General features: G+C 35.7%; 1 protein-coding gene across 7 annotated transcripts in view; it reads left to right on the top strand.

The window, feature by feature from the left end:
* MAPK10 (mitogen-activated protein kinase 10) overlaps positions 1–15938 on the top strand; it is a 556562-nt gene that overhangs the window by 487520 nt on the left and 53104 nt on the right. For all 7 annotated transcript variants that reach the window (XM_073891887.1, XM_073891885.1, XM_073891886.1 and 4 more), the window contains one exon: positions 8013–8195. In XM_073891887.1, the coding sequence (XP_073747988.1) occupies positions 8013–8195 (183 nt within the window). The remainder of the gene's footprint in view (positions 1–8012; positions 8196–15938) is intronic.

Below are 15938 nucleotides of genomic sequence, written 5' to 3'. Positions count from 1 at the left end.
AGAGAGAGAGAGAAGGGGAGGGGCAGAGGGAGAGGGAGAGAGAGAATTTTAAAATCTTAAGCTCAATCTCACGACCCTGAGATCATAATTTGAGCCAAAATCAGGAGTTGGACACTTAACTGACTGAGCCAGGTGCCCCTGTTTTTCTTTTTCAAGATTGCTTTGGCTATTCAGGGTCTTTTGCAGTTTCATACAAATTTTAGGATTGTTTGTTCCAGTTCTGTGAAAAATGCTATTGGTATTTTGATAGGGATTGCATTAAATCTGTAGACTGCTTTTGGTAATGTGGGCATTTTAACAGTATTTGCTCTTCCAACCCATATGCATGGAATGTCTTTCAGTTTCTCTGTGCTGTTCTTGAATTTCTTTCATTAATGTTTTATAGTTTTCAGAGTACAGGTCTTTAACCTCTTTGGTTAGACTTTTTCCTAGGTAGTTTATTATTTTTGGTGCAATTGTAAATGGGATTATTTTCTTAATTTCTCTTTCTGCTGCTTGTTGTTAGTGTATAGAAATACAACAGATTTCTGTAGGTTGATTTTGCATCCTGTGACTTTACTGAATTCATTTATTACTTCTAGTAGTTTTTTTTTTTTGGTGGAGTCTTTCAGATTTTCTATATATAGTATCCTGTCATCTCCAAATAGTGAGTTTTATTTCCTTTTTTACCAATTTGGATGCCTTTTATTTCTTTTTGTTGTCTGACTGCTGTGGCTAGGACTTCCAGTACTATGTTGAATAAAAGTGGTGAGTGTGAACATCCTTGTCTTGTTCCTGACCTTAGGGAAAAGCTCTCAGTTTTTCACCATTGAGGATTATGTTTGCTGTGGGTCTTTTTTGTATAGGGCCTTTATTAAGATGAGATATATTCCATCCAAACCTACTTTGTTGAAGGTTTTTATCATGAATGGATGTTGTACTTTGTCAAATGATTTTTCTGTGCCTATTGAAATGATCATATGGTTTTTATCCTTTTTCTTTTTGATGTGATGTATTTTGAGATCATTTTCTTATTCTAAAGTTTGTTATTCTAAACAAACTTTATCTTATCTAAAGTTTCTTATTCTAAAAGTTTGTTCGTAAAAGTCTTTGATGATAAAACTATTTTTTTCTTTTTGAATGGGGTTCCCTTACTTGACGGATAGTTTTGTTGGATATAGAACTTTAGATTAACATGTTATTTTCTTCCAACGTTTTAAAGATACTATTCTACTGGCTTTTTGTTTACAGTATTCCTGGTGAATAATTAGCTGTCAGTCTAGTAGTCATCTTTGGACATCATCTGTCCTTTCTCACTGCTTTCATTTAGGATTTTTTTTCCTTGGTCTTTGGTTATTCACTGTTTCTTTACCATGTAACTTGGTGTAGATTTCTCTTTCTTTCTTTCTTTCTTTCTTTCTTTCTTTCTTTCTTTCTTTCTTTCTTTCTTTCTCTCTCTTTCTCTTTCTTTCTTTCTTTCTTTCTTTCTTTCTTTCTTTCTTTCTTTCTTTCTTTCTTCTCTCCCTTGGGACTAACTGTGTTCCCCAAATTCCAACCTATCTACAATTCCTGGAATTTCTCAGTTTTCATTTCTTTGAATATTTTCTCTCTCCTATTCTTTATATTATCTCCATTATAAAACTGTGTTGAACTTAAAGTAGATATTCATATATTCAACAAATATTGTTGAGCACTTACTATGTGCTGGACACTTTTGTTTCCAGGTATTTGTCAGTAAACAAAACTGACTGAAACCTTGTCATTGTAAAATTTACAATAAAAGGTACTGTATTAGAAGGAATTGTGACTAAGGAATAAGAGGGTCGAAGTGCTAGGATGATGAAACCAGAGAGAGAGAGAAACCATAAGAGACTCAATCTCAGGAAACAAACTGAGGGTTGTTGGATTGGAAGGGGATGGGAGGGATGGGGTGGCTGGGTGATGGACACTGGGAAGGGTATGTACTATGGTGAGTGCTGTGAATTGTGTAAGACTGATGAATCACAGACATGTACCCCTGAAGCAAATAATACATTATATGTTATTTAAAAGATTAAGAAAAAAAAGAGGGTTGAAGTGCTAGGATGGGGGCAGAGATTGTCTCTGTTTGTTTGTTTTTTTTTTTAATTTAAACATAAAAAGTTTTGTCAAGTATGCCTCATATGGCATGTTTTCTTCATCTCATATAAACCTGATTGTCCCTTCTTAATCTCCCTTTAATATAGTGTTATGCCCAGAAATGGATTTAATCAAACGGTCTCAAAGAAGAGACTACAGTTTTCCAAAACTCCCCTTAAATAGAATTTTATATTTCTGTTAGTGTTTGTTGTTTTTATTACCTCCTTTGTTTAAAGTCATTGTATTTACCAAGTTTAAAAGGACTTTGATATTTTTCAGCTATAAAATACAGATGTCAAATTAATTATCTCCAAGGCCTCTTCCCAGTTTCAAAATGCAGGTAGAGTCACATCTAGCATTTATGAGGCCAGATTATCATACAGCTTGAGGAAGGTGTTTTATAAAAACAATAATTTATTTATATTACAAATATCAAATTAGATACAGAGTCTTTTAAGGGTTTTGTGCGAATGAGGGGCCCCAAAGATAAACCTTCAATAGCTTAATAAAAATTCTACTGTTGTGACAACATATTTATATATACTGGATTTGCTTATATGTGAAATGTCTCTCCATTTTTTGCTTTGTAAGGGAATATAGATTACAGTAATAAATAGATTTATAAGACAAAATGGATTGTACTGAGATCTGTACACATCATGCTTCAAATATCAGCCTTTGGATATTCTATGTCACATAGTATTCCATTCACATGTGCTACCAGTGACCAAATAGCCTTTACTCAAATTGTCAGCTTTGAGTTTTTTAATGTGTTTTGGCTCATAATATTTCTTCTTCCTGTGCTCATTTATAATGAAAATAAATGTTAGTTACTATTATGCATTAAGTCACTTATTCATATTTCATGTTACCAGAGTTTGAGGGGGACTTTTGAGAGAAAATTAACATTTTTTTCAAATAAAAAGAGTAAAAAAGAATTTTAAAGTAACAAAACAGCTCAAGACATAACTATAAAAATCTGGATCCAGAACTCTGTAATATATATATTTCTATCATCATCTTTAAAATTGTCCTCAGAAGTAAGAGTTCTTTTGGAGAGCAAATTTTACATAGAGAAATATGGAGTAATTACTGAAATAAACTATCAAATATTTTGAACATTATATTGAATAGCTTTTGTATTTTTTATAAGTAGCACCCCACAGGTAATGGCAACATATAATTTTCATCCTTCCCTAGATAGTGATGGGCAGAACTGCTCTCCCTTTGCTGGGAGACTGTGTGTCATTTACTGTAATTTCGCATCATTTTTTAGGAAAGTGACATGAGAAAGAAGGATAAATATCAAGATTTTTTTTTCACTGAAGTATTTTCAGGTGAATGACCCCTAAGTTTTCTATAGCAAGTAGGTGTGGATTAATCTTTTGATGAAATTGACCCTATTCTAATTTGTGTCATAGAACTGAAATATGTTAATACTATTTTCTTAAATCTGGACTTAGTAATTCACAAGAAACTTTTGGTATATTCTATGTTAGTATTTCTCAAAATATAGTCCAGGGGCCATCTGGATTGCAATTACTTTTGATATTTTTTAATATCATGATAGACTTATGGACTCAGAATCTTATAGATTAACAAGGAGAGGGGAGGGATCTGTATTTTAGTAAGTTTTCTATGTTATGAATATTCAAGTTTGGGAGCCACGATTCTATATCATGACACCTAACAAATGGCACAATGCAGTACCATGGCAGCTGGTTGCCTTGCAAGATAAAATAGCCTCTCCTGGAACTTTCTATACAGGCCCCTTTGGGCAATATTATCTTTTTTAAAAAATGTTGTTAAGAATTTGGAGACAAACACTGATATTCTTAAAATTTCAAATAGATGTGAGAATTTTTTTTTCCCAAAATATTAACTATGAGACAGAGTAAAACCAAGTCTGAATTCATGGAGGTGTCAACTCTGGAAAACATATTCATAATAACAAAAAGTAACCAATGATGGGAAAAAAACATAAAAAGAAGATATGTCAAAGGGCATAGTAGAATGAGGTCATTAAACAACTTTGTGATTCCACTTAGTAGCTTCTGTAAGCTTAAATGTGCATAGAATAAATTATGTTCATAATTATGATCCAGAATACCCAGAGAAGGATAAGGCAATTTTTGTACACTATGTTCAAGGCAGTTTGTGATATGTTTTAGAAAGTTTCCTTACCAAGAAAGTTAAAGTAGAAGGAATACATGAAATGTAAGTTCTTAGTTAACTGATAAAATTAAGTGGAATAATTTTCAATCTTAGGATTTCAGATACATATTTTTACAATCCATACTTCTTGGTTTTAGTCATCCCTTATAGTATTATTTGTTGAAGATGTTAGAAATAGTCACTATTTGCACATTATGTTGTCATCATACTCTATAAAATCAAACTTTTGGTAATATGACTATTTTTTATGTAGTGAATTTATAATTAGATGAGGAAATTGTCAAATAATTCCTATTAGATGACACTTTTCTATTTTTATTAAATACCTTATAATTATGTTAAGTATAATTTTTAAAATAGTAGATCAAAAATATAAAATATTTATATTTATTACTTTTTTGATAACACACAGGCTGGAATCTGTAAATATTCAGGTCCTCACTCAGACAGCATAAAAATGACTTATGAGTCATCATTTAAAGCAAATAAATCCTTTTATAAAAATAATTTTAGGGCTCCTGGGTGGCTCAGTCATTAAGCATCTGCCTTCGGCTCAGGTCATGATCCCAGGGTCCTGGGATCGAGTCCCACATCGGGCTCCCAGCTCAGCGGGAAGCCTGCTTCTCCCTCTCCCACTCCCCCTGCTTGTGTTCCTGCTCTCATTGTCTCTCTCTGTCAAATAAATAAATAAAATCTTTAAAAAAATTAAAAAAATAATAACTTTAGCCATTCTTTGAAAAATATCAAGTTTTCAACACATGATCATAAAAATCTAGTGAATATTTGATGTATTTTTTAAAAATATGATCACTGTGGAAATCTGATAATTCAAAAATTCTTTTTTAAAATATATCACTTTATTATAAAATAAATCACTTAATTTATTTAAAATATTAATAAAATTATTTTATGTGTGAATATGTTGATCTGATAAACTAGGAAACAGTTTCAGAGACATTCTTTAGGGTGCATGACAAGCATACTACCAATTTTATGGTCAAATGAAAGCAATTTCTACCACATCAATTCCAAACTTGCTCTTTTTCTTACTGGAATCATTGGAACAAGCACTGGACTTCGAGCCAGGAGACACGACTTCTAATTGTGGCTTATATTTGGTTAATTATGATTATAAAGAAAACTCATGTGGTTAACTAAGAAAAATTGAATATAGTTGTTCATATTGAGATCCTCTGAACATCTGGAAAACAAGCACTTTTTACTTAAATATAACTATTCGTGTTTATAGGAACAAAGAACTTGAAATGGATTGGTTAAAATAAAGGCACACACTTTTAAAGATGACTATACCACATATTGGCAGTTAGAACATTCAACTACTACATTGACAATAATAAAGATTCTTGTTTTCCTTCTTTTCATAAACCATTATATCTAGGACCATAGTAGTGTTTCATCTAAAAAGCATTCTGGAAGCACACTGAATGCTTCCATAGACTTTAATTATAATTTGTAAAAAGAAACATTTTGACAGTTCTTGTTTAACAACTTCCAGAATATTTGACTCTCCTTAAACTTCATTGTAAAAATACCATGGAATTATCTTGGGAATGCTATTTTACAAGCAATTACTTTTTTACTGAATAACTTTGTAACTCTAGCTAAATGTAACTAGAATATAATAATGTATTGGGAGTATTTTCCAACTTTGCTAAATGACTCCTTTATGGAAAATCTGACAGCTTCTTTGCCCTAATTTTTAGTCTGACATCAGGTCTTCAGAATTTGAAGGAAGGATGACCAATGATTAAATGATGGTTTGGTAGGGCATGATAACCTAACTGTATTAGACAGTAGACCTCTCTTTTCATAATTTATAGTGTAAGCATGGAGATTTATTTAACCTTAATTAGTGTTTTCTATTTAAATATCTCTAAGTAGTTATAGTTTACCTATGTCCATAGTACTAACATAAGTTTTTGTCTAAGAATAACCTTTAATTTTGACCTTTTGTTATCTTTCAGTTTCTTTATTTCTAATGAGTCTGACTTACTACTATATTCTCATGCACATTGTAACTTAGATGAACTTTTATTGAAACATGTTCTTGTTTAATTTTCCTACTGTTTTGTAAAGGAATATTCTTCAGTTTTTCCCACCCACCCTTCATTTTTTAATATTACACAATCATATATTTTTTAACTTAATAACTAAGAGGCTGTGTAATAATTTAAATTTTATTCAGCAAGATTATAAGGGAGATAGAAGAGGATTTGCAAATTAGCTTGATGTTATCCTTGTTCAATCTTTTATCTACTTTGTATTATATATTTGTTTTTGTTAAATATAGTTAATTTTGTCTTTTGTCAGGATTGCTGATCTTTTTAGTCCAACCCTACTGAATAGCTAGGGGTAAAGATTTTACAGATCTCAATTGAGTAATACTATGGTTAGATCCCTGAACTGTTACAAATTACAGTAGCAGAAATGAATTAATTAACACTAAAGGATAGAGTTGTAGAAAAATAACGTAAGAGAGAACACCACCTGTGTTATTGTATTTAAGAATAATTTCTAAGGCATCTATCATTCATTGACACACAGCAAGGAAATCTGTTTGAAATCAACTTCTTTCAGTTGTTTCTTCAGAATTTTCATGGGTGGTATTTATCATTCTCAAGGCTCTGACCTATCAAATAGTAATGATAAATGAAAAAAATCTCAATCAGGAGTATATCTGTCAAAGATCCTCAATTTTGAGAGTATCAATTTTCATAGAGAAGTAATATTTTCCTGTAGAATTCCCCATGCTTACTGTACTTTTGAGATACTTACACTTGGATGGAAATCTTTTGTCTTAAGTTGAACAACCTATATTTATCCTCAGACCTCATTGAAAGCAATATTCAGGAATGCAGGGCATTACTAACAGAAGTAACAAAAATAGGTATGAAATTGTGACTACTTCGATTAACTAGAATTTTTTTAAAGTCTTTGATGAATTGGGCACCTGGGTGCCTCAGTTGGTTGAGCAACTGCCTTCGGCTCAGGTCATGATCCTGGAGTCCCAGGATCGAGTCCTGCATCAGGCTCCCTGCTCAGCAGGGAGTCTGCTTCTCCCTCTGACCTTCCCCCCCCTTATGTACTCTCTCTCTCTCATTCTCTCTCTCAAATAAATAAATAAAATTAAAAAAAAATAAAGTCTTCAATAAAGAATAATGAGTTATTTTATTATCAAAAATTATCCTGATCCCATATTTAATGCATTAATAACATGAATAGATGATGAAGCTTCCTAGAGAAAGGAAGAAAAAATCTTAAAAAGAATTTTTAAAAATGTAAATGAATCTTATAATGTATTTGTCGTTTTTAGAAAATAAATGATTTAGGTAATTTCAGGATAAAACTATTATTTTGTGTCATTTTTTCTCATTTAAATCACATGGTTATATAGAAGCTTATCTCAATATAAGAAATTCTTCTTCTGTTATTTAAATACCTTTTTATCTTTACAACGCAAGGACTATTTCATGATATCCTATTTTGTTAAGTAATGTTAATTCCCCAAAAGTGCATTTATGCCACAAGTGAATTTAAAATTCCAAGAGGATTCACTGCCTGACGATCCTGGTTTTATATTTTCATCCTGTTTTGCTTATTAAACTCCAATTATGTTGGTGATTGCTCAGGATTTGGAGAAGCAGTTAGTCTCCCAACTAGTGAAAGCAAGACCTAGTAGATCTGCACTTTTTTTTTGCCCTTAACTATTTAATTCTCAGATATTGACCAGTGGAACAAAGTAATTGAGCAACTAGGAACACCATGTCCGGAATTCATGAAGAAATTGCAACCTACAGTAAGAAACTATGTGGAGAATCGGCCCAAGTATGCAGGACTCACCTTCCCCAAGCTCTTTCCAGATTCCCTCTTCCCAGCGGACTCTGAGCACAATAAACTCAAAGGTATGCCTGTCAGGGACAATTTCAGAACCACTGTGCAGGTGATGGACTAAACAATGATAGAGTTAACTGATAGAGACACCTCTCTTTAACTCAAACTATCAATTTAAGTAGATTTTAAAGATATTATTATTATTATTATTTTACTAAGAGCATGTGGTCAAGGATTTTAGAATTGTGTGGACATTCAGAGGGAAAGATAGTAATAAGGGATGTGACAGTGGTATGGGTTAACTGTGTCATGAGGCTTATTTGGAATCTCAAAATTCTTTTGCAGTGTAACTCTAAAAGACCAATGTGATACACATTGAAGTCATTGTTCCAATTCTTTTTACTACCTGGAGAATATTTTCAACACAGTTTTTTTGTTGTAAAATCTTGGAGATGCAGGAGTTTGAGTTTTCTTTTATTTGTATTTTATGGAATGTTCAACCACCATTTTTTCATTTTAGAGTGACTGATGAGATTTACTTACACATATTATATTCAATAGAAATACTTTTATTAGTAAGTAATTCTTTCTACTACTATGTTTATAGTTAAGAACTTCAGTAACAAATCTTAGTTTCTTCACCCACAAAACTTGGATAATAATGCCTTAGTCATAGGATTAGAGACAAGGGATAAATTTGGCAATGTTTAAATATATACTATAAATAATATTCTATTTCTTATTTTAATTTAGACTTTAGAGAACGTTTAGAGAACCTGATTTTGAAACAAATTTGATTTTTTTCCTTGACTGGGCTCAAATGCTGTCCCTCAAAATCTGTGTGAACCTGGACAAGTTATCTAATCTATCTATACCTCTTTTAACAAATGAAAGTAGGAAGTGTCTACCTTAGGATCATTGGGAGGATTAACTGGGTAAATATTTTGTCAAGCACTTAGAACAATGCCTGGCTCACAGTAAATACTCAGTTGCTGTTAGACATTTTTAAAAAATGTAATAATTATTATTTAAAATGTAACTATTTATCAAAAAAGTAAAAGGACATATGCTTTTGAAATATTACCCCAAATGTTCAGTGGGTAATTAACTACAGACTTAAATTACAGACATAACTTATAGCTAATACAGACTTAAATGAGACAGAGAGTTCTATCTCCCAGGGTCTTATCATTCCCAGACTTCCATCTCATGGGTTTTAAGTGTGCAGCATTGTTACTGTGTTCACGACAGTTTTATTGCACAGTTGGGTTTCTTCCTTCAGTTGACTCCATAGTCAATGGCAACAGACTAAATGATTACCAAATCTGCTGCTTTTAAGATCAACACTGCCTAGGGTGGGAGGAGCAAGATGGCGAAAGAGTAGGAGACCTAAATTTCGTCTGGTCCCAGGAATTCAGCTAGATAGGGATCAAACCGTTCTGAACACCTAGGAACTCAACAGGAGATTGAAGAAAAGAATAGCAGCAACTCTCTGAACAGAAAAGCGACCACTTTCTGGAAGGTAGGACGTGTGGAGAAGTGAATCTGAGGCGATATTCGGGAGGGTAGACGGCAGGGGAGGCGGCCTCCGTCAGCTGATACTGGCAAGTGATAGAGAAGTGGAGCATAAAATCGGAACTTTTAGAAGTGGGCTCCGCTGAGGGACGTCGCTCCAGTGGCTAAGGGGGCGGGGGGTGGAACCCTTGCAGGGACAGTGTGTTCTCAGGACCCTCGGGGCCACAGAAAGACCGGGGGAGCCTGAGTGCAGCGGAGCTCCCAGGTATCGGAGCGGGGAAGCCAGCTGCAGAGACGGAGCCGAGGTGCGGGCTCTCAGCTCGGGGTTGCCATAAACTGTGATCTGCAGCACAGTCGGGCCACTGCTCCTCCAGCAGGGACCCAACAAGCGGCAGATCCGGGGAGACTCCCCTTCCTCCCCCGGGAGGAGCGGCACGGGAGCGCACTGCAGGGATCTGCTGGGTTTGGAGACTCCACACGGGGTCGTGAGCCAGAGATAGAAATGCTGGGTCACAGGCCGGGTGAGCAAGGAGTGTGGCTGGAGACTGGGGAGACGGGAGTGACTGACTGCTTTTCTCTGGGGGCGCACTAGGAGCGGGGCCCAGAGTTCTCAGCTCCTCCGGTGCGGAGTTTGGTAGGCTGCCATTTTCACTCTCATCCTCTAAAGCCGAACGGAAAGCTTGCAGGGAACAAAATCTCCCCAGAGCAAACCGGGGCAGATTCCTTAGCCCATATCCGGCAAGGGCGGGGCAATTCTGCCTCTGGCAAGACATTTGGGAACCACAGCAACAGGCCCCTCCCCCATAAGATCAGCAGAACAGGCAGCCAAGACCAAGTTTACCAATCAATGAGAATGGCAAAACTCCAGCACTAGGGGAATACTGCACATAGAATTCATGGCTTTTTCCATGATTCTTTAATCTTTCTAAGTTAATTTTTTAATTTCCCTTTTTTTAATTTTTCTTTTTCTCTTTTTCAACCAACATCTTATCAATCCCTTTTTTAAAAAATCTTTTTTATTTTTCATTTTTAGAGTCATATTATATCCCTTCATAGTAGTTAACCTTATTTTTGGTATATACATATATATATATATATATATATATATATATATAAATTTTTCTCTCTTTAAAATTTTGGGATACAGTTTCTTCTAAAAGACCAAAATATACCCTAAATCTCTAGTGTATGGCTTTGTTCTAGTCTCCTGCCTGATCACATTCTCTCCTTTTTTTTTTTTAAATCCTCTTCTTTCTTTTTTTCAACCAACTTCTTTTTTTTTTAAAGATTTTATTTATTTATTCATGAGAGACAGAGAGAGAGTGAGAGGCAGAGGGAGAAGCAGTCTCCCAAGGAGCAGGGAGCCTGACACGGGACTCAATCCCAGGACTCTGGGATCATGACCTGAGCCGAAGGCAGACGCTTAACCACCCAGGCGCCCTTCAACCAACTTCTTATCTTACTAATTTCTTTTCTAATTTTCATCTTTACAGTCATATTCCATCCCTTCATCGGTTTACCCTTATTTTTGTACATCTATAGGCTTTTCTTTCTTTAAAATTTTGGGAGGCACTTTCTTCTAACATACCAAAATACAACCAAAATCTAGTGTGTGGCACTGATCTATGCACCAGCCTGATCATATTTGATCATATTCTGTTTTGTTTGTTTGTTTGGTGTTTTTTTTATCTTTTTCTTTTCCTTTTTTTTTTTTCTTTTCCCCTGGTTTCCAGTCTCTTCTCATTTGTTTAGTGTATATTTTTGGGGGTCATTGTTACCCTGTTAGCATTTTGTTGTCTCATTCATCTATTCTCCTCTGGACAAAATGACAAGACAGAAAAAAAATCACCTCAAAAAAAAAGAACAAGAGGCAATACCGACTGCCAGGGACCTAATCAATATGGACATTAGTAAGATGTTGGAACTAGAGTTCAGAATGACGATTTTAAAGATACTAGCTGGGCTTGAAAAAAGCATGGAAGGTATTAGAGAAACCCTTTCTGGAGATTTAGAACTAAAATCTAACCAAGTCGAAATCAAAAAGGCTATTAGTGAGGTGCTATCAAAAATGGAGGCTCTAACCACTAGGATAAATGAGGCAGAAGAGAGAAATAGTGATATAGAAGACCAAACGATGGAAAATAAAGAAGCTGAGAAAAAGAGAGACAGCCCTCCAAGAAATATTGAAAGGGGTTCTTCTAAGCAAAGAGAGAGCCTAAAAGCAACATAGACCAGAAAGGAACACAGACAATATACAGTAACAGTCACCTTACAGGCAATACAATGGCACTAAATTCATATCACTCAATACCCTGAATGTAGATAGGCTAAATGTACCAATCAAAAGACACAGGGTATCAGATTGGATAAAAAAACAAGACCCATCGATATGCTGTCTGCAAGAGACACATTTTAGGCCCAAAGACACCCCCAGATTGAAAGTGAGGGGGTGGAAAACCATTTACCATGCTAATGGACACCAAAGAAAGCTGGGGTGGCAATCTTTATATCAGACAAATTAGATTTTAAACCAAAGACTATAATAAGAGATGAGGAAGGACACTATATCCTACTTAAAGGGTCTATCCAACAAGAAGATCTAACAATTGTAAATATCTATGCCCCAACATGGGAGCAGCCAATTAAAGCCAATTAATAACAAAAACAAAGAAACACATTGACAACAATACAATAATAGTAGGGGACTTTAACATCCCCCTCACTGAACTGGACAGATCATCTAAGCAAAAGATCAAAAAGGTAATAAAGACTTTAAATGACACACTGGACCAAATGGACTTCACAGACATATTCAGAACATTCCATCCCAAAGCAACAGAATACACATTCTTCTCTAGTGCCCCATGGAACATTCTCCAGAATAGATCACATCCTAGGTCACAAATCAGGTCTCAACCGGTACCAAAAGATTGGGATCATTCCCTGCATATTTTCAGACCACAGTGCTTTGAAACTGGAACTCAATCACAAGAGGAAAGTCGGGAAGAACTCAAATACATGGAGGCTAAAGAGCATCCTACTAAAGAAGGAATGGGTCAACCAGGAAATTAAAGAAGAATTTAAAAAATTCATGGAAACCAATGAAAATGAAAAATGAAAACACAATGGTTCAAAATCTTTGGGATGCAGCAGAGGCAGTCCTAAGAGGAAAGCATAAGGCAATACAAGCCTTTCTGAAGAAACAAGAAACGTCTCAAATACACAACCTAACTGTACACCTAAAGGAGCTAGAGAAAAAACAGCAAATAAAGCCTAAACCCAGCAGGAGAAGAGAAATAATAAAGATCAGAGCAGAAATCAATGAACTAGAAACCAAAAGAACAGTAGAACAGATCAATGAAACGAGGAGCCGGTTCTTTGAAAGAATTAGACTGATAAACCCCTGGCCAGACTTATCATAAAGAAAAGAGAAAGGACCCAAATAAATAAAATCATGAATGAAAGGGGAGAGATCACAACCAACACCAAAGAAATACAAGCAATTATAAGAACATATTATGAGCAACTGTATGCCAGCAAATTAGATAATCTGGAAGAAATGGATGCATTCCTAGAGACGTATCAACTGCTAAAACTGAACCAGGTAGAAATAGAAAACCTGAACAGACCTATAACCACTAAGGAAATTGAGGCAGTTATCAAAATTCTCCCAACAAACAATAGCTCAGGGCCAGATGGCTTCCCAGGGGAATTCTCCCAACCATTTAAAAAGGAATTAATACCTATTCTGAAACTGTTCCAAAAAATAGAAATGGAAGGAAAACTTCCAAACTTGTTTTATGAGGCCACCATTACCTTGATCCCAAAACCAGACAAAGACTCCATCAAAAAGGAGAATTACAGACCAATATCCTTGATGAACATGGATGCAAAAATTCTCACCAAAATACTTAGCCAATAGGATCCAATTGTACATTAAAAGGATTATTATTCACCACGACCAAGTGGGATTTATCCCTGGGCTGCAAGGTTGGTTCAACATCTGCAAATCAATCAATGTGATACAATACATTAATAAAAGAAAGAACAAGAACCATTTGATCCTCTCAATAGATGCAGAAAAAGCATTTGACAAGGTACAGCATCCTTTCTTGATCAAAAGTCTTCAGAGTATAGGGATAGAGGGTACATACCTCAGTATCATAAAAGCCATCTATGAAAAACCCACAGTGAATATCATTCTCAATGGGGAAAAACTGAGAGCTTTCCCTGTAAGGTCAGGAACACGGCAGGGATGTCCTCTATATCACCGCTGCTATTCAACATAGTATTAGAAGTCCTAGCCACAGAAATCAGACAACAGAAAGAAATAAAAGGCATCTGAATGGGCAAAGAAGAAGTCACACTCTCACTCTTTGCAGATGATATGATACTTTATGTGGAAAACCCAAAAGACTCCACCCCAAAACTGCTAGAACTCATAAAGGAATTCAGTAAAGTGGCAGGATATAAAATCAATGCACAGAAATCAGTGGCATTCTTATACACCAACAACAAGGCAGAAGAAAGAGAAATTAAGGAATCGATCCCATTTACAACTGCACCCAAAACCATAAGATACCTAGGAATAAATCTAACCAAAGAGCCAAAGAATCTGTAGTCAGAAAACTACAAAATACTCGTGAAAGAAACTGAGGAAGACACAAAGAAATGGAAAAACGTTCCATGCTCATGGATTGGAAGAACAAATATAGTGAAGATGTCAATGCTACCTAGAGCAATCTACACATTCAGTGCAATCCCTATCGAAATACCATCCACTTTTTTCAAAGAAATGGAACAAATAATCCTAAAATTTGTATGGAACCAGAAAAGACCCCGAATAGCCAGAGGAATGTTGAAAAAGAAAAGCAAAGCTGGTAGCATCACAATTCCGGACTTCAAGCTCTATTACAACATTGTCATCATCAAGGCAGTATGGTACTGGCACAAAAACAGACACACAGATCAATGGAACAGAATAGAGAGCCCAGAAATGGACCCTCAACTCTATGGTCAACTCATCTTCAACAAAGCAGGAAAGAATGGCCAGTGGAAACAAGACAGTCTCTTCAACAAATGGTGTCGGGACAATTGGAAAGCCACATGCAGAAGAATGAAACTGGACCATTTCCTTACACCACACACACACACACACACAAATAGACTCAAAATGGTTAAAAGACCTAAATGTGAGACCGGAGTCCATCAAAATCCTAAAGGAGAACATAGGCAGCAACCTCTTCAACCTCAGCCACAGCAACTTATTCTTAGAGAAATCGTCAAAGGCAAGGGAAGCAAGGGTAAAAATGAACTATTGGGAGTTCATCAAGATAAAAAGCTTTTGCACAGCCAAGGAAACAGTCAACAAAACCAAAAGACAACTGACAGAATGGGAGAAGATATTTGCAAATGACATATCAGATAAAGGGCTAGTATCCAAAATCTATAAAGAACTTATCAAACTCAACACCCAAGGAACAAATGATCCAATCAAGAAATGGGCAGAAGACATGAACAGACATTTTTCCAAAGAAGACATCCAAATGGCCAACAGACACATGAAAAAGTGTTCCATATCACTCAGCATCAGGGAAATCCAAATCAAAACCTCAATGAGACAAGATCGGGCATGTTCAGGGTGGTATGGCTGTAGACATCAAAACCTCAATGAGAGGGGCGCCTGGGTGGCTCAGTCGTTAAGCATCTGCCCTTGGCTCAGGTCATGATCCCAGGGTCCTGGGATCGAGTGCTGCATTGGGCTCCCTGCTCCGCGGGAAGCCTGCTTCTCCCTCTCCCATTCCCCCTGCATGTGTTCCCTCTCTCTCTGTGCCTTTCTCTGTCATATAAATAAATAAATAAATAAATAAATAAATAAATAAATAAATAAATCTTAAAAAAAACCCTCAATGAGTTCCACCTCACACCAGTCAGAATGGCTAAAATTAACAAATCAGGAAAGGACAAATGTTGGCAAGGATGTGGAGAAAGGGGAACCCTCCTACACTGTTGGTGGGAATGCAAGCTGGTGCAGCCACTCTTGAAAACAGTACAGAGGTTCCTAAAAAAGTTGAAAATAGAACTACCGTATGACCCAGGAATTGCACTATTTACCGCAAAGATACAAATGCAGTGATCCGAAGGGGTACGTGCACCCCAATGTTTATAGCAGCAATGTCCACAATAGTGAAACTATGGAAAGAGCCAAGATGTCCATCAAAGGATGAACGGATAAAGAAGATGTGGTGTATACACACACACACACACACACACACACACACACACACACACACACACAC

Source organism: Callorhinus ursinus, unplaced genomic scaffold, assembly GCF_003265705.2.
Source record: "Callorhinus ursinus isolate GAN/ISIS: 27379988/994484 unplaced genomic scaffold, GSC_fseal_2.0 scaffold4, whole genome shotgun sequence".
Taxonomy (NCBI): Eukaryota; Metazoa; Chordata; class Mammalia; order Carnivora; family Otariidae; genus Callorhinus; species Callorhinus ursinus.
The sequence above is the reverse complement of the archived record's forward strand: the minus strand, read 5'-3'. Positions and strand labels throughout refer to the sequence as shown.